The sequence below is a fragment of the Onychostruthus taczanowskii genome, unplaced genomic scaffold (assembly GCF_017590055.1).
Source record: "Onychostruthus taczanowskii isolate IOZ18803 unplaced genomic scaffold, ASM1759005v1 scaffold69, whole genome shotgun sequence".
NCBI lineage: Eukaryota > Metazoa > Chordata > Aves > Passeriformes > Passeridae > Onychostruthus > Onychostruthus taczanowskii.
The window spans coordinates 2,029,971-2,053,256 of record NW_024504676.1 but is presented as its reverse complement, the minus strand read 5'-3'; the positions used below and the strand labels follow the sequence as shown (position 1 = coordinate 2,053,256).

At 40.9% G+C, this 23,286-nt stretch overlaps 1 protein-coding gene across 3 annotated transcripts in view; it reads left to right on the top strand.

Moving 5' to 3' along the window:
- The window catches only part of LDLRAD3 (low density lipoprotein receptor class A domain containing 3), a 104,041-nt gene that overhangs the window by 49,353 nt on the left and 31,402 nt on the right, over positions 1–23,286 (top strand). For all 3 annotated transcript variants that reach the window (XM_041421206.1, XM_041421205.1, XM_041421207.1), the window contains 2 exons: positions 1,535–1,660; positions 4,035–4,169. In XM_041421206.1, coding sequence (XP_041277140.1) covers positions 1,535–1,660; positions 4,035–4,169 — 261 coding nt within the window. The remainder of the gene's footprint in view (positions 1–1,534; positions 1,661–4,034; positions 4,170–23,286) is intronic.

Below are 23,286 nucleotides of genomic sequence, written 5' to 3'. Positions count from 1 at the left end.
CTTTGATGACACTGAATCTGTTGCTGAGGTTGTTTTGCTGCCTTTGTTTAAAGACTTTTGGGGGTGTGATGGTGCCTCACACCTCGTGGCTAATGAATTATTTAGCTGAGATCTGTCTGTCTCAGAACTCTAACACAGAAGTTGCTCTTTAAAGTTGTGTGAAGAATTTCCGGGACTTCAAATGTCTCTGCTGATGGTTTTCTATTACCAGAGGTGTGAAGCACAGTGACCACTTCAGGGTAATTTATCATCTTTTTCTGCAAAGTAATTGCTCACTTTCTTTTCCCCAAGTGGACCTCGGATACTCTTCAGAAAAAGTGGTGGTAGAATATATGAAATTTAGTGATACATCTTATTTTGTACTTCATAATTCTAATTGAACACTACTAAAAAAAATGAAGAAAAACATGTAAGAGAAGAACTGCAAGAATTTGATCTTGGAGAACACTAAAGCAAATGAGAATTACTGTGGCTGTGGTTTAAAACAATTTATATGCACTCTGAGTGGCGGAAGAAAACTTTACTACAGGTGTACTTAGTAGTTAATCCTGGAAGAGAGAATCCCTTCCAAATCAATGCTATTTATCCTATCAGATATACTTTTTCCTTTGTCTGTACACTGATAGTCCCTGGCCTTGTAAAACTGTGCAGATTGATGTATTGATGTGCCTTAGGGCCACATTAAAAAAACTTGCCTCTTGCTGTGGTACCCAGTCTGTCATAGTTCAAAACCTGTGAGTTGTAAGCATATCTTCAATTTGGTAGATTTGGTGTAGGGGTAGGAAACACTTGCTTAAAAGGCCAGCAAGCTCTGGATCTGGCTTTTTTCCTGGTATTCTCCCATCAGTGGCCTTACCACATTGCACCATACACACCTTCCTGCAGTTACCAGCATACTCCTCCTGCAGAGACTGCCTTTGCTTTAGAGTGGACTGTCTGAAGTATTCAGTGTCCTGTGGTGTGGTCTATCAAGTCATGAGATAATTTGAAAAACCAAAAATGTAACCATTTGGCTTGTAAAAATGCTTTTGTGGTTGGGAGTTGTTTTGTTCTAGGCTGGTGATATGATACAGAAGTACTTAACCGGTGCTTGCCTTCAGCATCATGTGGAACCATCTGCATTGCTATGGCTGAGGGCAGTGGCTGTGCATTAAAGTAAAAAATGTGTAGTACTTGAGATCATAATGAGATTCTGTAATCGTATGCTAAACTCATTTTGATGCTATTGTTAGTATTTAATGTTTTATAAATAGCTCTGCTGTGCAGCATGAGATACAGTGATCGTTTTGCACCCAGTTTTATATAAGTCATGTTGAATATAGGCAGTGTTATTTTTGTTTGCAGCCTGAAAAATATTTTTATGAGGGTCTCTTGTGTTTCTTAGTCTCACAGAGACGCTAATTTGCTTATAAGGCACCTAACAGCAGTGACAACAGCACTGCATAGAGCACCTTTAACTGTACTGCTACAAGAGGATCTCTAACCATTGTAAATTGTTTCCCTCACCTCTGACCACTTCTGTCTCTTCTCACAGCAAAAGCCAAATCCAAATGTGGTGCCACGTTCTTCCCCTGCGCCAGCGGGATCCACTGCATCATTGGCCGCTTCCGGTGCAACGGCTTCGAGGACTGTCCGGATGGCAGCGATGAGGAGAACTGCAGTAAGTGGGAGCCTGCTTGCAAGTGAGGGCACTGCTGCTTACTTCCACTAATTGGTGCTACTTAGAAAGGAAGCATTCGGTAGCCTTCAGTTTCTGAGTCAAATATTCTCCCTGTCATTTACAACCCAGATGATCCTTGGCTTTTCACTTCATGAAAATTGAGTCTGCATTATTTTTTTTTAGGGTCCATCCTAGTCTTGTTTTGTATGTAATGCCTGTGTGATACTCCAATCCCTTGAAATTAATTTTAAGCTGCATGTTTGCTTTGAACATGTTCTCTGTACTCAAATGTAACTCAGATTGGATCAATTTTAATTGTTCCATTTTTATTTGCCTGGTTTTTGTCACTGAAGAATATGATGTATTTGGTCATCAGTGCATCTGGGTTTCTCTGTTTATATATGTTCTCAAACAACACAAAAGCAAATAATGGTATATTTAGTGAAACAGGTTCTTGGAAGGAGAGGCAGATTCTTGAAGCCAGACCTGCCTGCCAATGCACAGCAGCAGGGAAGTTGTAGCAGAGAGATGATCTGAAGTACTGCTTGTTTTGGGCTAAACCCTCTGCATGTGGCTTCGCAGATCCATTTGTATGTGTAAGTCTAGCAGGGATATATCATAGCAGTAGGGAAACATTATGTTGAATCCAGCAGCTCTGTTGTTACTGTCAAGAGTGGGTAAAAGCATGGGTCTCTAGGTGAAAGCTTGCAGCAAAATACTTGCTCATTCTCCTGTCAGAGGCATGCTGAGGTTTTGTTTTCAACGACTTTTAAAGGTCAGGAGGAGGACAACAGACAGCAGCTTTCAAAGATAACAAATGGAGCAATCTTTAGCATGATCTGTCACTGTCTGCTTCATGGAGGACTTGCCTTTTTTGTTGGTGGTTGGTGTGCTTCCACAGCATGAACCTCTCTTAAGGTGGCGTCTGTTGTCCTGGAGAGACTGGTTTGGGCCCTGCTAGGACTATGCGGCTGTGGCAGGGAGTCAGCACTTCTGTTGAGAAAGTGAAGCCAGAGAAGCATTGGAGGCTAAGGAAATTACTCTGGATTATGCTTGAACAAATGGACTAAAAATAAGATTTTACAAAAGTGCTTTGAATATCTTTAAGGTGGTGGACTGACAAATGGCAGGTCTCAGCTGAAAGCTTATGGAGTTCATTAGGAACGACACAATTTCCTGTGAGCTTGTAGTGTGTAGCTCTATTGGGACCTTACAGCTGATGATAACATGCTCCTGATCTCCCCATTATTCTATGCCAGTGAGGCACTTGGTGTTTTTTAGCATGTCTAAATGTCTAGTTACTGCTTATGAAGAGGAACAACCTTTTAGGTTCTGGGGTGACCTCAAAAATCAATGTGATATGCAAGAGTGCAACAGTTTCAAACCAGGAGTTTTAGCATGTTTGTGCTAAACAAGCTCTTGGGGAGCTGGAGAAATTGGGAATGTTGTTTTTGTCCTGCAGGTTATATGCAGGGTAGACTATTTATTTTTTTTAAACTCTTTAAATGTAGATCTTACTTTAAAGACAAAAAAAAAGGAAGCCAGTTAGTATTTGGAAATGAATCTCCTTTGTTATTATGGTAGAGAAGCAGTTTGAAGTAGACAGGCCATTTAAGCAGCCTTTTTAAGATTTTCAGTTGGAAAGTTGTATTCTGTTTCAGTCACCCCATTACCAAAAACTGTTTGGAGTTCAGAGAAGAGTGCCAAAAAGTATTGAAGGCCAGAGATTGACTTATGAGTAGATATTAAATCCAGCTAAACTATGCATATCTCAGCTAAGTGATGACTGTGTTGAAGGATATGGTTATATATGATGTGTATGAAGGGTGCGAACATTGTTCCTTAAAAAGTAGTTGAAATTCCAGCAGTGAGAGGCTGAGAGATTTCAGCATTGCTGTTACATCAATTCAAAATAGTGAGGAGAATGGGGAAGAGAGTCAGAGGTAAATAAACCACTGCCTGGCAGTTCTCAGTCAAAATTGTTTTCTTACTATATGAAACTTCAGCTAAACTGAGCCTTCTGTAGTGGAAATCAACAGGCAGTGTTTATGGTAGGCAGTTCTACCCTCCATATGTCTTCAGTGTGAGCAAATGTGGAACAGTGATCATGATTGGGCTCTCATGAAAATGAACAGAAGGCTTATCACAACTGTGGGTGGGCTAAATCTCTGCTAATTGTAACGAATCTTGCATAAATTAGAAGTTTCAGCTCTCCCTGGTTAGAGCCAGGGCTGGTTTGATTGCCAAGTTACTCCCACATACCCAGCAAATTGACCAGCTGTTGAGTTGTGACCTGCGGTTGATGCTTATCAGCTATTTAACTGCCTGAGCAAGAGAATTCCTAATGAAAGGTTCTCACTTTCTCTTTTTGCAGCAGCAAATCCCTTGCTTTGCTCTACTGCCCGATTCCACTGTAAAAATGGTCTTTGCATTGATAAAAGCTTTGTGTGCGACAGTCAAAATAACTGCCAAGACAACAGTGATGAGGAAAGCTGCGAAAGCCCTCAAGGTAGGCACAGGGGTTTTGTTCTCTTCTGCGATATTATACCAACTCAACACAGAACATGCTCAGCAGAAAATATGCTTCTATTGGTTTGCTCTGTGTTGGCTAGCACTGCAGATAGTGAGAGTGAAATGTGTGGAGAGTGTGCACATGCATACATTGCATTCTCAGAAGAGTGGTATCTTTTTCAGGTTAGTAAAAACACACTTTTGCAGGAAGTGCTTGTAATCTGTGATCCAGTGCTCACTGGAGTTGCGGGGAATCCATTTAGTATTTCTGTGAGATGGATTGGACCTGGGGGATTGATAGTAAAACCTGAGTTGGAAGTGGATCTGACTGTTTACCAGATGAATAAATCTTGTGTATGCTTAAAGCTTTAGATCCTCATTGCTCAGTTACCTTCTGAAAGACGTGTTTAACTGCACGACAGGTCTACAAGGAAAGCATTTATTCCTACCCTTCCTCTGAAGACAAGGAAGAAAAATTTTATTTGAAAATTCTTGTGCGTTGAGTCTTGGGAGAATCTCAAAAGACAGTGACATTTTTGTTCTTTTTATCCTATCATAGAAGTCTACAGGTAGTGTTTTTCAGTTTTGTTTTCTGTAACTTAATACCACAGTATTTTATAAAACAAGAAGTATATATGAATGACTTGAGGTTAACAGTGTGTATTGGGCATCTGCTGCTAAACATTTTAATGTCTGAGTTCCTACCAAGAAGCAGGAGTATTAAAAAATACAAGAGATGGTGGATATTTTCAGGGGAGAGGTGGTGTGCTTCAGCCTATGGAAAGCAGGACAGATGAAGAGAGATAAAGCAGCATATGAAGGAAGGTGTAATTAGTGAAATTGAAAGAGAATTATTTACTATCTACCTGCACTGATTAATTAGTCCTTTGTGGAAAATAAAATAATCCAGAGCTTAAGATGCTGATAAGTATTCTTGACAACTCACAGAGGAGGAGGAAGAACACACAAAAGCAATGCTAACAAAACAGGGTTTATAGCAGTGGTGTGTGACAGTCTCTTCTGTGTCATACCTCTGCCTAACCTATGGAGGGATCATCTTGGTAACTCTTTTGTGTGCTGAGCTACATCACAGCCTGGGAAGGTATCTGTGCAAGGATCAGAGCCTTGGAGAGGGGCTGGCCTGCCCCCGCTCTCTGTCGGGAGAGGGACGAAAGGGCTGCCGAGGGCCTAGCACGTGCCCAGGGCTGGACTGCTCTTCACTACGGCTCTAAGGCAGCCTAATCACATTAATGTGGGTGGTAAGGTTTCTTTTGCTTTCTCTCTTTTTTTTTTTTTTTGGCTTCTGAAGCTTAAAGCAGCAGTGCCATTCTTTTAGATGGGGATGACTGCTTCCTCTGCAGATTAATTGGCTGGATTGCCTCCAGGTTGTTTGTTGTCATGACAATCTGCTTTTGGAACTGACTGTCAGGCTCAAGAGAAGAAAAGAGCTGTATTTCATGAAGCTGTTACTTTTGTCTTCATATTTGGTCCTTCTGGAAATATTAGATTAGTAGGAGGGTAAGCAAAGTAATTATTTCTGATTATATGTGTGAAAGAGGCCCTAACAAGGAAGCAGGAACTCTCTCCATTAGAACAAGGGTAGCCATGGTTGTGGGCTAATTCAAGAAACAAATGGTCCAAGTATGGGGTTGGGAATGAGGAATTCCCAAAGTGAAGTGCTGGTTGTGGAGAACCTGTGTAATTGACTTTTCCCTTTGGCAGCTCAGAGCCTCCCTGAATTGCTGTTTCACCATCTGTAAGTGGACAATGCGTGGGTACCTGACTTTCAAAGCTAGGATTAAAACAGTGTGATGTGTTCAACTTCCCATCTGCATATAAATGACAATTCCCTCTGGAGCTTGCAGCTATGGGTATGTCTGTCCTGGCTTGCAAACACAGCAACTACTTTGTGTTAATTGGGAATTAGACACTACTGTGGGCAGTCTTTAATTTCTCACAATTCTTTCTACAGCAGATCTAATTACTGTAATTACAATGTGTTCCTGTTCACACAGTACCCAAGAATCCTGGTCATTAGCTAGAACTCAAGTGCCGTGGGTACTTAGGGACAGAGCAAGGCAAATCTGTAGGGTGTTATAAAATGAAGATAGACGCGTTTCTTTCCACTGGCTGTGTTATGTCAAATGTGATAGCTTTAGTTCAGTGCAATTGAGTGTAATCTGACGTATGAGATTGTCCTTGTGTGCTGTTTTTTCTATCTGTAAATGTGTTGATTTAGAAGTCACTAAGCTTCTGAACCACTGCATGATAGTGTCGTTATCACCATTTAACAGATGGGAAAGAGAGGGCATAGATCAGCTGAAGGAAATGCTCCCAGAGTGCCATCCTGGCTGGTAGGAATAGAGCTTCAGCCGTGCTTGTCTGCTTCAGGGGCATGCCATTAGACTTAATCAATGTTTGCAAACTGTTTTGAGATACTATGACAACATGGGAAATAGAAGTGTGAATTATTAATTGCTACTTTGCTCTCCTTCTGCTCTTGGGTATACTGACAAGCTTTTTAAATTATCACCTCTTCCTGCTCTTCCATGAACTTCAAAGGCCTCCTTTATCCTGCTGTCATTACTGTGAAGCTCCATTAATATATCAGTTTGGTTTGTGTCAGATACTCCTCCATGCATAAGGATCCTTTCAGTCAAGAAGGGTCACTCTGCAGACAAGGAAAACAGGAATGTGGCCTCCTACTGAAAAACATACTGACCCAGCTTTGACATGGAACACTTCAAAATGTGCCATCCTCTATGAATAACAGCTTTGCTAGCATGCTGCAATTTGAGATGAACCTGAAGACGTGCATTTGTAAAGATTAATTTTAGTCACAAATAAGAGCAGATTCATTTAACAGGAGGGAGGGCCCCATGATTTAGTTGTGAAAATGAGAAGAAGATGAAATTTTGGAGGATATTCATGTCTTCCTTTCTCCTTAACACTTGTAATTGAGTGTTGTGTATGTTACAAAGGTTTGTATGTCATGAGGCAAGTGTCAGATTAAAAAGTGCCAATTTAGCAGTGAGTCAAAGAATTCTTCTCTAATTCCTCACAAAAGTTATCTGTAGCTCTTGTCACTGCCATGATGAAGTTCAGAGCAATTATTTTAATACCATTCCAGCTATACTTTGGTCATCTCAGTTTTCCAGCAGTGAGGTAGTGTGGCAAAATATTTCCCTTAATCTGGAATGTGATGTATTCATCAAAGTATGTGCTTGAGTCTTGGGATTGGATGTAGGATATAATTGCTAAATTGCTGGGGCATTTATAATTGCTTATCCACACCAGTCAAATACATGAATTACTTAAGAATTGTTCTTTCTAGGGTGTTACTCCAGGTTTAACAAAACCAGCAGTGATTAGAAAGTTCTGCTCCTGTTCTGTGTTTAACTGATCTCAATTCAATTGAAATCCTCCACACTGTCCCCCACACTCTTTTCTCCTATGCCTCTATTTAGCTGACAGTGTTAATCTTAATCATTCATAGCATCTACTCTGGATGTACTCCTCAGGCTTATCTGTTGCTGGGGGGATTTCCTCTTCTGTGACAAGCATTCACTCAATTTGGAAGGAATTACTCCTTCTCAGTATCTTCCAACAACCATATAAATTTGTTCAGCTCTAGGACTGTGTTTAATTTATTCTCTTAATTGGTTTGGGTTTTATTTAATCTAAATGTGTACTCACAGTTCTTCTTTTCCTCCATTTTGTACTTTTAGTTTGGAAGACTTCAATGCTAACAAAAACATACTGGGTAGTTTAATTCAAATTTGTTTTTCTTACACAGCCCTTCTTTCTTCTCCATCTGAGTTGCTAAATACCTTTACTAGCTTTAACCCCGTTGCCTAGGAAAGGGAGTTTTATTGCAGCTAGTCTGTATTCACTCTGTCTGCCGCTGTAAAGAGAGTCTCTTGACTTCAGTAATGTTCCTGAAATTCTAGCTCTGCAGTTGTTTGTAAACAGTACTGTTGTGGTCAGCTTATAAACCAAATGTTTTGCAAGTGTTCAGAATTTAATTCTTGTCCTGTGTATTTGGTAGTGTCCACTGCTGTCCATGTGGATACCGCCTCCTTTTATTTTTTGTGTATCTTTTCACTGAATTTGCATTATTATTTTTATATACCCCAGTATTCTAAAACAGATTTAGAAGTATACACAGTTTTAGAACTCTCTGTTCTTTTCTCTGGGGCATTTATAAATAACTTATATAAAACTTGTCAGCATAGTAAAAAATAAGAAATCTGACCCTGTGTCGAATAAGAAGAAAAATATTCAAAATTATGACTTCCTAAAATGAATCTCTACGTGATAATATGAATTCTGTGATGATAATTTGTGTGGATTAAGGTATAGGCAAAGCTGGAAGTGGGCTGGCTGTAGAAGTAAGCACCAAGGCCATTTGCATGATTGAGTTGCAATGCAAAAGTGGGTTTTAGAACTGGCAGCTAAGTGGAACACATGTACTCTAAATTTCATTGAAATACCACAAAATCTAGTTTATGAAGCACAAATATCTCCCAGAACATCCCACTCTGTATGGAGCTTGTAACCAGCCCTTTGCACATGATAAATTGAAATTCTGAAATTTCCACATGCTGTGGTATCACTTAGACATCCCAAGGCTTTGTAGTTTGATCCTGTCTGTATGCAGGGTTTTATTGAGTCTCTCTGACTCATTATTGTCTCAGTCTGTAAACTGAAGCTTAACTTGCAATTATTGTGCATAATCTTAGCCCAGATTCAGCCTGCAGCAGGAATTTAATACTCAGAGGCAACTGAATGGAAGCAGAAACATAAAGAAGGACACAAATAAAATGTCACTGAATGTTTTATTAAATGAAGGCTTTGCCTGACTATATTTAGCTCTCTAATATCCTTCTTTTGTAATACTTAGTAATGAAAATGTTTTGTTAGCTGTGGATTTTTTCTTTCCTATGTTTCTCCATTCCCTGAATCCATGCTTCCTCTCCTTCCCCTTTTTTCTCCTCAAAAGATTATTATTTGAGAGGGTTCTTGTCAAGAAAAAAAATGTATCCATCTATTTGAGTCTAACATGTAAGGAGCAGTATGGGAGGTGTTCATGTGGCTGGTACTGACTTTTCAGGTGTTGGGGGAGTTCATCTCCGTGTTAATTTCGACAGCACGTGAATGGACTCTGTGGTCTGTGCTGCCTCCCAGGACAGGCCGTCATTTGTAAAATGGATTGTTGATCACTTGATAAGAACAACTGATAATAACCAGCCATTACTGTAGATGGGCCCAGACTCATTCAGAAACATGGTATCTTCTGAGTGGCGTTGAGAGAAGAACTCTTACTTCACTGTGCATGGAGATTTTGAATTAAAGCAGTTTAAAATGGATGTGGGGATCTCAGGTAGAGGTCCAGACAGCCGGTACAAGTGGATTTGAGTTGCTATGCTTCTCAGCTCTCCGAGCTTGTGAGTACGACAAGGTTTTGTTGCAGAACAGGCAAATGTACATGAGGCATAGTCTCCTTGTAGACCAGCATGTTGCTTCTACAGGCCTGTCATTTTGGCAGAGTAATAAAAGGGATGCTGCCAAAATGTTATGCTGCAGTTGTTCTATTAAGAGCAAATGTGATGTGGCAGTAGACAAGCAATGACTTCAAGTCTTCAAACAGACAAAAAACTTACTGTAAAAGGTGTTTCTAGATCTGGGAGGTTTCCAGACTCTTTACCTAATCTCCTGCTCAGTTCACCTTTGATGACTTCAAGCTCAGGGTTACCAGCAGATGATGACTTGATTACTGTAAAAATCAGTTTTATGATCTAGGTCAAGTCTTGGATGGGATGTTGTGTTACTGGGAGTTACCATGTTTACCTACAGCTTTATCAGGGATAGGGAAGAATAGGATCTGGCAACAATCACTTGACCTGAAAGCAATTCCTTTAAGATAATAAGGATGGAGAACTACCATTGTGCCTCCAGCTTGTGTTAAGTATGTTCTGTAGGCAGATATACTTCAAAATGCCTTCCCTCAAGGCATAGCTTACTCTCATCATGGAAGTGCTGGTCTCACTGGAGTGCCACACTGGACTTTTATTGTAATACCATGATTTTTTATTTTGGTTGGTTGGTTTTTTTGATGCTGGAACTGAAATTGGGTTCTCAGGCTACTTACAAAAACAGGATGTTCAGGGACACTTTTCTTTCATCAGGCGGCTGATGAGAAGACCTGGGAACTGAGCTTGAAAAGTCACGGGGTCTTCTCACCTGTGCAGAGATGAAATGTGAGCTCTGAATGCATATATTCTTACCTTCACTTTGTGGCATTTATGTCTAATTAAAAGTTCCCGAAAGAGGTGATGACATGGATATCCAGTTTCATTGCCTGTGCTTCAAAACTTCAAAAACAGACTATAAAATGTTACATTTGAGGAAGACAAGTGTGAAATAAAGGACATACTTTTTCCCTATTGATCTTGAGGCTCATTAAATTATCTCTTGAGCTCTCATTAGTAAAAATAAATAAATTCCTGTGAAATACATTTTCCACATGTTTATTACATTATGTTGATGTTTGGAATACACTGTATGTAGTGGCATGTCATGCCATGCCCTGGCTGCTTAATTGCATTAACTTCTCATTATGTCAGTGTGATTTAATTGTGCAAAAGGCTCCTGTTACTAGACTGTAGGTGCCAGACCCAAGTCTTTTTGCAGTCACCGGGAGAAATCCAAATAAAAGGCACAGATGTTAATCTTTGACTTGCTGTGAAACAAAATCAGTTCCAGGTAAGGTGACCAAGTATCTTTTCTATAATTGCTGTAGAAAATGATTATAGCATTTGTATTTAAAATGAAACCTTCTGTTATTTCAGTTTCAGTACAGGGACAACCTTTTTTTGTTGGAAAACTGGAGTTGCCATAGCAAACATGTGTCATGGAAGAACCTCCACAGAGGTTTCCTGGGTTAAGTACTGAAGAGACGCTCTTGCTAGCAGAGTGGGAGTTAGCTTGGCTGTGTCTTCTGTTTCATGTTCAAACCTTCATTCATCAGACTGGTCTGCCCCAGCCTGTAATTCTACTTTGAAACCCAGCTGGGGCTGGTCTGCGTGGCTCTCTCACCAGGTCTGGCCCCACCAACCCTGCACTTTTAGTTAAACCTTGCTGTTTAGCCTGATTATTGGCATTAATCTCTGGTAGTAATAATGCTTTAGCCTAAATCTAGCTTTGAGACCTGTGTGCATTAACCAGCTCAGCAAAAGGTGTGAGGTTAATTTATTCTTCAGTGCCTTTAATCTTGGTCTGGCATTGTCATGTCTGTAATCACTGGTTAGAAATGATTTCCCAAGATGAACTGTTGAGGAAGGTGGCTGCATTCAGCAGTTTGCACTGGGACTTCGGCAGAGAGCACCACCGTCCCTTTCTTTCTTTTTAGAGGTTGGACTGTTTTTTTCTGCAGTACTGGAATTGGCAAGAAGACCAGTTTTGCTGCGTATACCTGTGTGTAGGGGGGAAAAACAGATCTCAGCTACTTGAGTGTCAGACTTTGGGGTAGTTTTTTAATTTTGGTTTATTTTTTTCCACCTGCAGCTGCCAACAGTAAAGTTGGAAGATGTGGCTCCTAAAATGTCACGCTGTAACTCTGTCCCCAGCTGTAACTAGTTTTGCATGTGGTTAAAATCTGGATCTTTTCACTACTTCAGTTATATCTGGGAATAATTTGTGGCATGTGAGCTGTGTCAGAGTTTGTATGTGTGTTCTTACGCAAAGCTAAAGCCACCAGCAGAGCCAACATGGCCAGATGTAAAAGGGTCTCTGTTCAGATTCTGTAGCAGTTTAGTATGTAGCCAGTTATGTGATTGATCTAAAGCAGTATGTTTTCAGTGTAAACAGTCCCCTAGAGCAGGGTTACCAAGCTCTGCTGCAAAGTTTTACTGACATTTGCTCAACAACAAGTTCAGTGACTCCAGGTTAGCCAGATGCCCCTTTAGCTAGGATCTGTGCTGCTGCAATGCACTTCGTTTGTAAGGAGGAGAGCAGGTAGAAATGCAGGTGATCCCATGAGTGCAGGACCTTGGCAGTTTGTGTCTATTTGAGGAATCCTTGTTTAGGGTGGTTCTTGTTTTTCTCTAAGTCGTTTCACCTCACTCTGCTAGCATAGCTGCAGTTTTATTCTGCCTTACAGGAACTATGATTTTATATCAGCCTATAGGACAAATAAAGTTATGGAAAACCGAATCATGGGGGATGCCAAATCACTGAGTGGTATTAATGTCAAAGTGTATCTACCAGACCTTACTGATCTTCATGCCCACTCCTTCCACGTGCTGGTCCCAGCCAGCTCAATGGCAGCGTTAACTTTCTGCAGCTGAAGGCATTTGTTTCTTTATTGTAGATCGCACTTAAGTTGCTATGCCAGTGTGCTGTATTCACTGTGGAGCACACATTGCTTGAGGATGGCTTTAAAGCCCAAGACGGTTGCCAGCCGGGGTTCCAGAGAAAGGTATTTCATACTGCCTGATCTAAAACTAGCAAATGAAACTTGATGAGGAAGTGGATTATCATGAAAAAAGGAAGTTTCTTGCCAGGCTTTAGATTAAGCTGACATACATCCTCAGCCAAGCATTTCAGTACCTGTAAATGTGTGAAGGATGAGGCTGTTAAATTCTAGATTTTCCTTCTTTGCTGCTCTTGCATTCAAACTTGTGTCCCAGAGTCTGATCAGGCTTCCTAGCAAAGATGGGAACTGCAGCAGATTTTCTTCTGCCTGTTGAAAATTGTGAAGTGATGAGAGACATCACACCAGTATTTAGTGTTCCCTGAGCTTGGCAAAGTAAGTCATGTTCCCATCTCACTTTACCAGATTTTTGGTGCTAATTTGCTGTAAAGCATTGTGTTAAAAAATCCATATTTATGAGGGATATTAAAACATAAAGTAATTATATGGTTTTCAATTACATAAACATCAACATGCAATGCAAATTAGAAGCTGAATAATTAATTTTCTGTTTATTTTTAATATAGAGTCTATGCAAACAGTAATACCTAGAGAACAAGCAGGGGGAGAAATGTAAAGGGTATGGTGCCATAAAATGCTTTTAGCATCTCTGTTCAGTTCAGATGTCAAAACTGGTATGGGCTATTAAGGGAAGTCACAGCCTGGTGAGTGGGAAGCATTGGGTTCAGAACTCCTGTTGATAGGTATGCCCTATTGTAGGCACACAGCTTATGGTAATTAATAATTGGGAGTGGGGCTGCAGCTGTGAGCAGCAGGTGAGCGGCATTGACAGCGATGAGCTATGGGGTGCTCAGGGGCACTGACCAACCACCAAAGGGAGCAGAGGGCACCCAGGTGCAGTGCATGAACATGAGGGATATAAAAGGATGGGCTGAAGAACAAGAGGAGCAGATGCTTACAGCCTTCTGAAGTGAGGTGATGCTACTCTCTATGGGCTGATGCCTGAAGCCTTCTGATGTGGTATGGTGTTACTCTGTATGGGTTTAAGCTTTCTGAAATTGTATGGTGATATTCTGTGTACTGTGGCTGTCTCAACTGCGACATATGCTGCGGCACCCTATGATTAAATAATGCCTCCATCAATGTGGCTGAAGGCAGGGACACTTGGGAGTGCCTGTTTGCGTGTCCTGAGCACAGAGCTCGCAGCAGCTGGAGCTGTCTGATGCTCACTGCTACTGGTGTGGTAAATAACCTTGAGCAGTTTGGGTTGTGTGCCTCATCTCTATTCTGCATGGGAAAAATACTGAACTTTTAACTTTTAAAAGGTGTGTAAAATATTAAATAATTTGAAGAAAATAAATTATTAATAATTTCTGAATATTATCAGTCAGCTGCTGTGTACCAGCCAGTCACTGTTCAGTCTGGTCATTGGTGTTGAAGTACATCCTCTGAGGCTTCAAAGCAGAGGCTTTCAAAGCTTCTAACAGCATTAATGCACTACAGTAAATGCAATTGTTATTGAGCTCTTAAGCGAACATAATTTTGAGGATCTGGTGTTTTTGTTAAGGGGCAGGAAATGTAACTTGTTCTATTTGTTCAAGTGGTTTTTCTAGATTGTCATTTCCCTCTGGCTCCTTCATACTGAATAGTAAGCAAACACCAGCCTTGATTTAGTGATAGCTGTCAGGAAAACACTTCAAAACTTTTTGAGGTGGTTTTCCCATGGCAAATAGTGTCTATGGTTCTCTACAGAAGACTTAAGAACAGTGCTGCAGCACAAGTTCTAGACCTCAGAGGTTTTCTGAACTAAAACTTGAACTGTTCTGTCAGTCATCTTCGAAGTCCATGGTGGCTGGAGCCTGGCTGACTGGTTTGTGAGGATGTGGTTTGGAGTTAGTTTGAGGGAAAGGGAACATTGTGTGCAATTAAAATGGAAGCTCTGCAAGGTATTGTGCTGATACTTGTAAGAAACAGTAGTTGTGGGAATATTGTATGAGTCCTTACAGTAAGTGACCATCAAATTTAATTTTCTTATTTCATACTCTAGAATTAGAAAACAATAAGTATGTGACTTAGGGAGTGCAATGCTGTGAGGGAAGTTGTGTCCTTGCTTAGAAACTGGTCGACTGTGATCAACCACAAAAAGGAGAATGAGAAGACTGTGTGTCCCATTCAGAACTGAACAAATTCCAGGCTCATTTTCTGTGTTGTTTTGACTTGCTATTAAAGCAGAATTTGTCTGGCTAGATTGGAACAGGTGTGTTTGGGATAGATTCAATAGAGAGGTTCTTCAGAGATGGGCTCAGACAGCAGGGAGGCTACTGCAGAATGAGAGGATGGAAGCAGCTGTTGTGATAAAAGATGAGACCTGGTGGCAGAGAGTAGGGCTTACTGTGCAAATAGCAGCTGCACATCACAGGCAGATGCTTAAGCCATGCTCCTTCTTCCTGTTTGTTTTTTTTTCTTTTTTTTTTAATTGCATTTTATGAAAGGGTCAGTTGGCCATGGTCTTGTCAATTTCTATTGTGTGGGGTGCAGCTCATATAATTAAGACTGAGGTGGTAGTAACGTGCTGTTCATATGCACACATGATCAGTTTTGTGATAAATTAACTGCCAAGGTTTACAATCCTGAACCCCAATTTTTACTTTTTTCATTGAATTCACAGCACGTGTGATTGAATCACTGAGTGTTTGTGAAGCTACTGCTGGCCTCTCCCTTGTTTTCCAGACCACCTTTTGCACCTCTTGATATGTAAATCCCAGTTGATGGTTAGTTGGCAGCCATATGAGATCAAGTTGTAGCTGTGACTGATAATTACAAGAAAATATTCAGGGAGTGCCTTCCTGGCCAAGGTGGATGTAATTCAATACTCTGTATGTGAAAGAGTGCTGGCTGGAAGTGCCTGAGGAAATGTGCGGAGGTGATGCTGTGAGCCCATATTTTGGAGACAGATCCCAGCAGATGCCTCTGCAAGCTGTATGGCCTGTCTGAGGTGGAAACCAAGCAACTGGAAAACCACTGTATAATGAGTTAACCTTTGAATAATGACTTTTCCAGTGAGGTACCTGAATGCTTTTGGTTTGTGTCTCTCTTATCTGTACGTCAGCAATATGGTTGATCTTTCCAGAAAGCCTAGTGTAAATACAGAGTAGAGGAAACATACTGAACCTGTTTCTCTTGTTTCTGTGCTCTTTCATTCATCATTTCACCTTTACCATATTCTCTACTTTCTTTTGTTGGAAAAACTATTCAAATAAAGAAATAAAGTCAAACTTGTGTTGCCCCCCCCCCCCTTTTTTTCTTTAATTGCCTTCTTTCCTGTAAGACGTCAGGGGCTTTTCCTCACTTGTTTCTGTTTGTTTGCTTTGGTTTCTTTCTGTCTTCAGATTTTACATCTTGCTTTTTTGTCATATGTTTGTTTTTGCCTTTACTGAATGTGTTGGACAAGGGGACCTCTGCACTAAGCCATATCCAGACTTCACTTTATTACCTCCAGTTAAAACACAAAGTTTTGTTTCCCTAACAGGTAAATCTCTCCTACGCAATCATTGTTCTCCTATTTTAGTGTCACCTTAGAGGGGCAGGAGATCATCTAGGCTTAAAAAAATATAAGAAAACCCTCAAAACCCACTGGCCCGAGCAATCACACATCTCTCTGAGAAGACTGAGTATAAGTTCTTTTCTCTTCCATCTCTGGACCACATATCTTCTCTCCAATGTGATGGCCACAGTGCCTGTCTACAAGAATTGCCAGCTGGCAGTATTCATAGCAGTTGTGTGTTTCTTTCAGCAGAGATTTAGTGTAAGTTTATGGTGTCTGCAGTTCACAATCAGGTGAGAAAAGGAGCCAGTTTCTGCTCTGGTTGTGCTATAGCTGTTAGAGCAGGAATTTCCTTTCTGCCTTTTTTACCATATTATTTGTACTGCTTATATTTTATAGCCATGATTTATAGCATATGTCAGGAGTTTCTCTGATGCTGCTAGCAGTTCCCTGCCTGTGGTTTGCTAGGTGGGGGCAGTGTCCTGATGCTTTTGACATGAGGTGTGTTTGTTGGCTGCAATACCTTCCCGTTGGACACCAGAACCAAGCCCTTGCAGTGGAAGGAGGTGGTGGGGGAGTGTCTTCAAAGAAATTACTGCATTAAACATCTGCTAGAGGATGAAGTTTCCACAAGAAATAGTGGAAATAGGTTAATAGTCTGCTTCTGGAGTGTAACCTGGGGGCAAGCCTTTGGCCAACCCCAGCCCTGTGCAGCACACAGCAGCAAATGTGGCTTTGCAGAGATTGGGGTGCAGAGCAGGAGCTGTTGCCCACTCATACGTTAAACGGGAGGAGGGGGAGGAAGCCTTTGCAGCTGGGTTGAGTGCAGGCTGCTGCCAGCAGTTGTCCAGAAGCATGCCTCACTGCTGTGAGTTCTGTGAGTGATGCTTCAGAGAAAAATCTCCCTTAACTTTTTTCAACCACAAGTCTTTGTCATGTGTAACAGGGTGGGGTTCTCTCCTGTGCTCTTCCCCAGGTTTTTCAGCTGTGAGAGATAGGGGAGGGAAGAAAACTAATCAGACGACTTCAATTTGTTCCTTTCCAGGGACTGCAGGACTGCCTCTCCAAAACCATTACTTGACTGTTATGGCAGTTGTCTCTGGAATTGCAATCACGTAATATTCTGTCTCTTCTCCTGATAGCTTGGACAGACTTTTTTAGCTTTTTGCTTTTTCTTTCTTTTTTTTCCCATACCCTTTTCCCTTCTACTACGCAGTGAAAAAGCCAAGGAAATGAAGAGGGTGCTGCACACCTCTGCCCTTTCCACATTGAGAAAGGAATGTGTCTCTTTTACGTGTGCTATGGCTCTGTCCCAACAAGAAAGCCAAAAATTATGAAGTGGATTTTTTTTCCAAAGCATATGTTTAGATGCACAAGTAAGGTCAACTTCTAGTAGGTTCTGTACTCTTAGGCAAGTTTGAAAAGATGACCCTTTTATATAATGTCAATGTGGGTTTTCTTTAAAGGAGGTAAATAATGAAGCACCAAAGATAACTTAATACAAGCAAGGCTTTTCCCTGCTTGAAAGAATGCTGACTGGAGCAGATACCACAGAGTCCTTATTTCCACTTATTTCCTTGTTAGAGGCTTCGAAAAGGATCATCATATCTTGACAATTCAGTTTGCCCTGTCCTGTACCACTCTGCTATGCTTTGTTCAGTCTAAGTTTCAAGGCCTCAGGCTGTGAGGATTTAATTACTGTTTCTGGGGGATTGTTGTAACTGCAGTTCTCACGTGTTTTTCTGTTCTAAATTCACCTCTGCTCTAAAGCCAAGGAAAACTCAAGTGTTACATAGCCTATGTGGTTTCAAGGCCTCTACAAGCCTGTAGTGTAGAATTACTCTTAACTTTTACCTTTCCTTTGTCTTTTGCATCCAGAACAAACTCTCTAGATCTTTGATTTATCCTGAATAGGATAATGAATTTATCTCAGTTGTTTTGGGTGAAAACTGATGCTAAGTGAGGTTTGCCCTTCACTGGGCTGCTTCTACTCTTTCTGTGATCTGTACATTAAACGTGCTTCCTGTTTTTAATGAACACTCCATCCCAGCTGCGTTTTTTTATTAAGGTCTTGTGGACCAGTTCTTGCTGAGTCTTGCTAAATTACTCTTGCAAGAAGATTCTTGTTGTCCAGAGGTAAGATCATGTTGCGCTGAGCTTGTCTTTTAGCTTGTTACTTTTCCAGTGGTTAGATCAGCTGCATTTAGGCCCATTTTGTCATTAGGAAGTTATTAAATTGCTGCCCTGTGGCTTCATCTTCAAACATTGACCTTTCTGTTGACATTTTGTGTGTGGTTCAACCTGGCCTGATCTCATTCTATCTGTTACAAGGTTCTTTTCCCTGCAAGTCTCATGTGTTTGCATAGGTGCTTCATTTCAGAGGAGTGCAGGAGGCATACAGATGTTATGACTTCATTTTTTATTATTTATTATACTGTTTGGGCTTTTTTGATCTCTTGAACTCAAAACAATGATCAAACAAGGATTCTCTTTCATTTTTCTTGGACTAGTTTCTCTCTCCATGGATGGAAGTAACTGAGGTTGATCTTCACATTCAGTGACTGGTAAATCACTTGAATCCATCCTCAGTCCACCTGAATTTATTACCTATTTATGTTTTTTGTCAGATCTCAATTTTTAAACCTTACTTCTTCCTACATAGTTTACATTTAGTGTTCCAAACTGAAAGTGTATCTTGTGAGCCTGGGGGTAAATTCTTGGTGTTTCCTTCTCCCTATTCTGCTGGTTCCTTGAGCAAGATCCAGTTTCAGTCCCTTGTCCCCTGCCTGGCCCAGAGAACGGCCAGGGTTTGTTGCAGGGAGGGAGTTCTGCCTGGTGTCCAGCTGCTGTGGGTAAAGGTAGCTCTGCTGCAGCCTCAGCAAGTGCTCAACAGCCTCTGTTTTCTTAGGCACTTTCAGGCTGCGTGAAAATTATTTTGTGCAGCAGCAAAGTGTTTGTACTAGCCAAGTATTGCATGAAACATCCAGAAAACAGATCTGGTTAGTAGACCTTCCATGGGAGGGCAGAAGGAGAAGAGGAAGAAAATAATAGAAACTTTCAGAGGGAATTCAGTGAGGTAGAAAGGGAGATCTCTTAGGCCGTAACAGTGAAGTCTGAGAGTCCTACTTTTCCTTTCTTCCATCCGAGCAGTATCTCTTAAAACTTTCAATTTTTGCTATTGCTTGTTAAAAGGTTTTCCTTCTGTCATTCCTTGCTCCATCTCACATTCATTCACTGGCAGTGCTGTACCAGCCCCTGTCTCATCAGTGCTGGTGAAAATCCTTTCATTTGCCTTTCGGGCAGAGTGTCTGGAAGTGCAGGTGGATGTTCAGTGGTCTTCATTTGCTGAGACAGGATGCTCTGCTGAAATGAGGGCATATGTCACCCGATACAGAACACAAAAAGGAGTGGTTATTGCTTGTGATGGTTATTCTGAGGGTTTGAAGTTCTTTTCTCTCTAACTGGGAAAAATTCTCTGGTGTCCTCTACACCAACTTCTAATTTTCTGATGAATCTGAAAGGGATGCTGACTGTTGCACAGTGTCTCTTAGTGACATGAGAAGCTCTAGGTTTTTCTGCTGGGCCTTGTGGGCTTAGTGGTTTGGTGTCACCCTTTCCCTGGGCAGTTTTCCCCCTGGGTGATAAATGGTGCATAGTACAGCTGCGGTTTGGCTGATGTGGTTTGGTTCTTTACCACTATGCAGTCTAAGGAAGGAGAGGGAGAGGTCTGTTCTCAGGCATTAATGTGTGAGTGAGAGCATTTTCAGAAGAGATTATCAACCTGTCTTTTCCTTCTTGATTTCATGTTGCACCTTAGCCATCTGTTCTGCTAGCCCTGGAGAAAGCTGCTTTTTCTAGTTTCACTTGCTTAACCAAGGTTGTGAAGGTTCATTCCTTGCAAGGACAAAACTCCTGTCGTCATTTAAAAGCATTTACTATTATGAATTATGATGCCACCTATGTTCTGCCCAAGTGGGCTTTAAATGAAGCACAGGTTTGGTTCATCAAGGTGCAGCTGTCACTGCAGCCAGGAGTCCTTTATGTTGGTGTAGTTCTCATTCCTACAGGAGAGAGAGAATTTCCCACTCTACAGATTCACCATAATTTCTTACAACTTACCACTACATCTTTAAAGTGCTTCCAAAGCTCAAGTTTTTCAGTCTGTCTTCTGTTAGGTACATCCTAGGAATATCAGTTTTTCCTTGCAAACTACCAGTGGCTAAATTCATTACACGAGCTTGCTCGGAAGAGACATGTTCATAGAAGTCCAGAAGGCAAAGTGGGAGTCCTGAGAGCTCACACAGAAGAAGTGCTTTGCTCTCTGTGAACACTTGGTGCTGTGGTAGTGCCAATTCTGGGTGGGCTTTTTTTGCTTTCCAGAGGAATTGCATTGAGGGTGATGGGCCACAGCCTAAGGGAAGCTGTAATCTGGGTCCTGTGAAAAGTGCCAATAAACTGCAAATCAGGTATCGAAACTTTTAAAATACAGGACTATATTTCAATGAGGATCTTGTGCTTTCATCTGAGACAAAGCCTTGAATATTGTGACTCTTTTAGCATGGTGGTGCGGCAGTGTTCCTGACGAAAATGAGCATTTAACTTGCTGAATTCACATTTCTACTGTTGGCAGCAGCTTTTTGATTCCCTTTCTTCCTGTCTTGCACTGTCACAGGCATCTCAGGAAAGTCATTTACCCTAATCCTGTGTTTGACTCATGAGACCCAATGAGCTAATAGCTTGAGAATAAATTGCTGTAGCAATTGCATTCATAAATATCATGAACAGCCTCCTTAAAGTGGTGTTTGATTACTTGAGACAAAGCTTTCAAAATATTAAAACAGTTTAAAATAATCACTTGGCTAAAGCAATAACATTCTGTGGATGCATTTCATTTTTCACAACCCTCTATTTATTTTCCTTTTCAGAAAATGGACAAGAAGCCTGTATTAAAAAGTAATTAAATCTGCAACCCAAGCAAGACACAGAAAATTCAAAATTTAGTCCTAATGCAGTTTTTTCATTTTGCAGATGATTGTTGCCCACTCGCATGCACACAAGTATGCACATCATTAACATTGACAAAGAGCCCACTGTTAACTTTGAGATTCTTGATTTCCAGGAGTTTATTACACAATCCTATTATGTAAATGTGGTTTTGTTAACTTGTGCAGTTGCCAGGAGAATTAGTGTCTGTCTATAGAGCTGCATGAGATGCATCCGCAAAAGCTGGGTAGGACTCTGTTCTGTTGAAAAAGAGTCATGTTGCTTTGATTTATAACTAACCTTTAAAAGTTTAAAGTATCCTGACAATATAAACCAAACAAATCTAACAGCTTGATGGCAGTGTTTGCCAAATGAGACAGTGTCCTGCATGGCGTTGTGTTCAACCCACTAAGGCTTGGGCGGTTACTGCTGTGTATTTGCTGGCTTTCTTTAAGGAAAGATATGTGTTGTGAGGCTGTGTAAAAATACATAGAACAAAAACTTCTGCCTATTTGGTAAAAAAAAAATAGTATTGGGTGCCTATTTTTTTTTCTAATGCAATACAGGGAATGTTTGTCAAGGGAGTGAGGTTTGACAAAGCCTTTATTCCTGTTTTATCTGGAGACCTGATGTATTGTTCTTGATTGTGTATCTGATCCAATATGAGGGGAGTGGGAGCATAACGTGAAACATCATCTTGCTTGGAACTTTCCTGGCTGGAGGGCAGCTCCCATGTCAGGTAGTTCATCTACCAAAAAAGTAGAATTAGAAGGCTCATTGGAGTCTAGTTGTAGGTGTTAGTCGTGTACAGGCAGGAGCTGGTAGGGACAGGTGATGTGCATGGGAGGATTTATTTACACTGGGAGAACAGTGTTCTTCTGTGACAGTACAATGTGTGCTACGTGGTACCAAAATTACTTTTTGTGAGTGCTGTCAAGTGCTATTGGAAATAGCATTCACAAATTGTCCCATCTTTCTGTGAAAACAAATTCCATCTAGCTCTCACGGTTGGGAGGGGGATTCAATAGGCAGATGGTTCAATACCATACTTCCAAGCACATTAGATAACATGTCTTTAACCTCAAAAGATTGTCAGTCCATGAATTCCAACTTTGAAGCTTGCAGTAGATGAAGTTGGGATTGCTGTTGAGGATGGAAGTGAATTTCACCTGTTAAATCAAGAGGTTTATGTTTGGCAAAGAACTTTCCTCCACATGTCTGCATTATGCTGAGAACATAGACAATGCAGCTTCTTAGCACTACTAAACTTGTAGTTTGATTGTTGCACAATATTTAATAAATTATATATATAGCTAGAGATGAGGGTGAGTTTTTTTAAATATTGAATCTGATATTTTCCATGTGATTTTAAGCTTAGAGTGAAAAGCAGTAACTTGATAATTACTCAATATAACCTCTGTAATGTCTTTACAGCACAGTCTGGTTTGAATATTGCTCTTCATCCTCACACCAGCAAGGTAAATCAGTTGCATTTTTTGTTGTCCTGGCATCTGCAGCCAGATAGGGATGAAGATGAGGCTTCATTGTGAAGCAGTGAACTGTCGCAGGTTTGTCACATCCCAGGTGCTGTCTCGCTGTCAGGGGAGGCTTGTGAGCTGCAGTGTGAGTGTTCAGTGGTAAAACCTGCCACCTTCTGCAACAAGCATCCTCTTGGCTTTGAGAGAGCCGCAGATCCAGAGCATCTCTGCTACTGGTGGGCTCATTTTCCATCATCTCGTTCATGCATATTCAGCTCATCACTGTGGGCTTTAACAGTCAAAGCTTCTGTTTTGCTCCTTGTCCAATACAGAGATTGATTTGAAAGCTGAAATAATGTTGGCGTACTTCCCGTATTTTGCCCCAGATATTTTGCTGTGGATATTCCTGTTTCATCACATTTTTATGACTTGAAAATAGGCCACTTCAGACACTTTCCTGTGTAAAAATTGAGCTAGACCTTTCTCAAGATGAACCTTTAAAAGTAGAAACTTCACACTTGAATGTCAGAGTTGTGTATAATTTCCTGTGTTGACAACTACATTGCCTCTGCCATGGATGAGTGAAATGTCTTGAGCTGTTGCTAAGTTTGTGCCTGTTTCAAGAGCTGCTGTGTCTCTGTGGCACAGATAAAGAAGTCAGCTCAGGTTGTTGGCT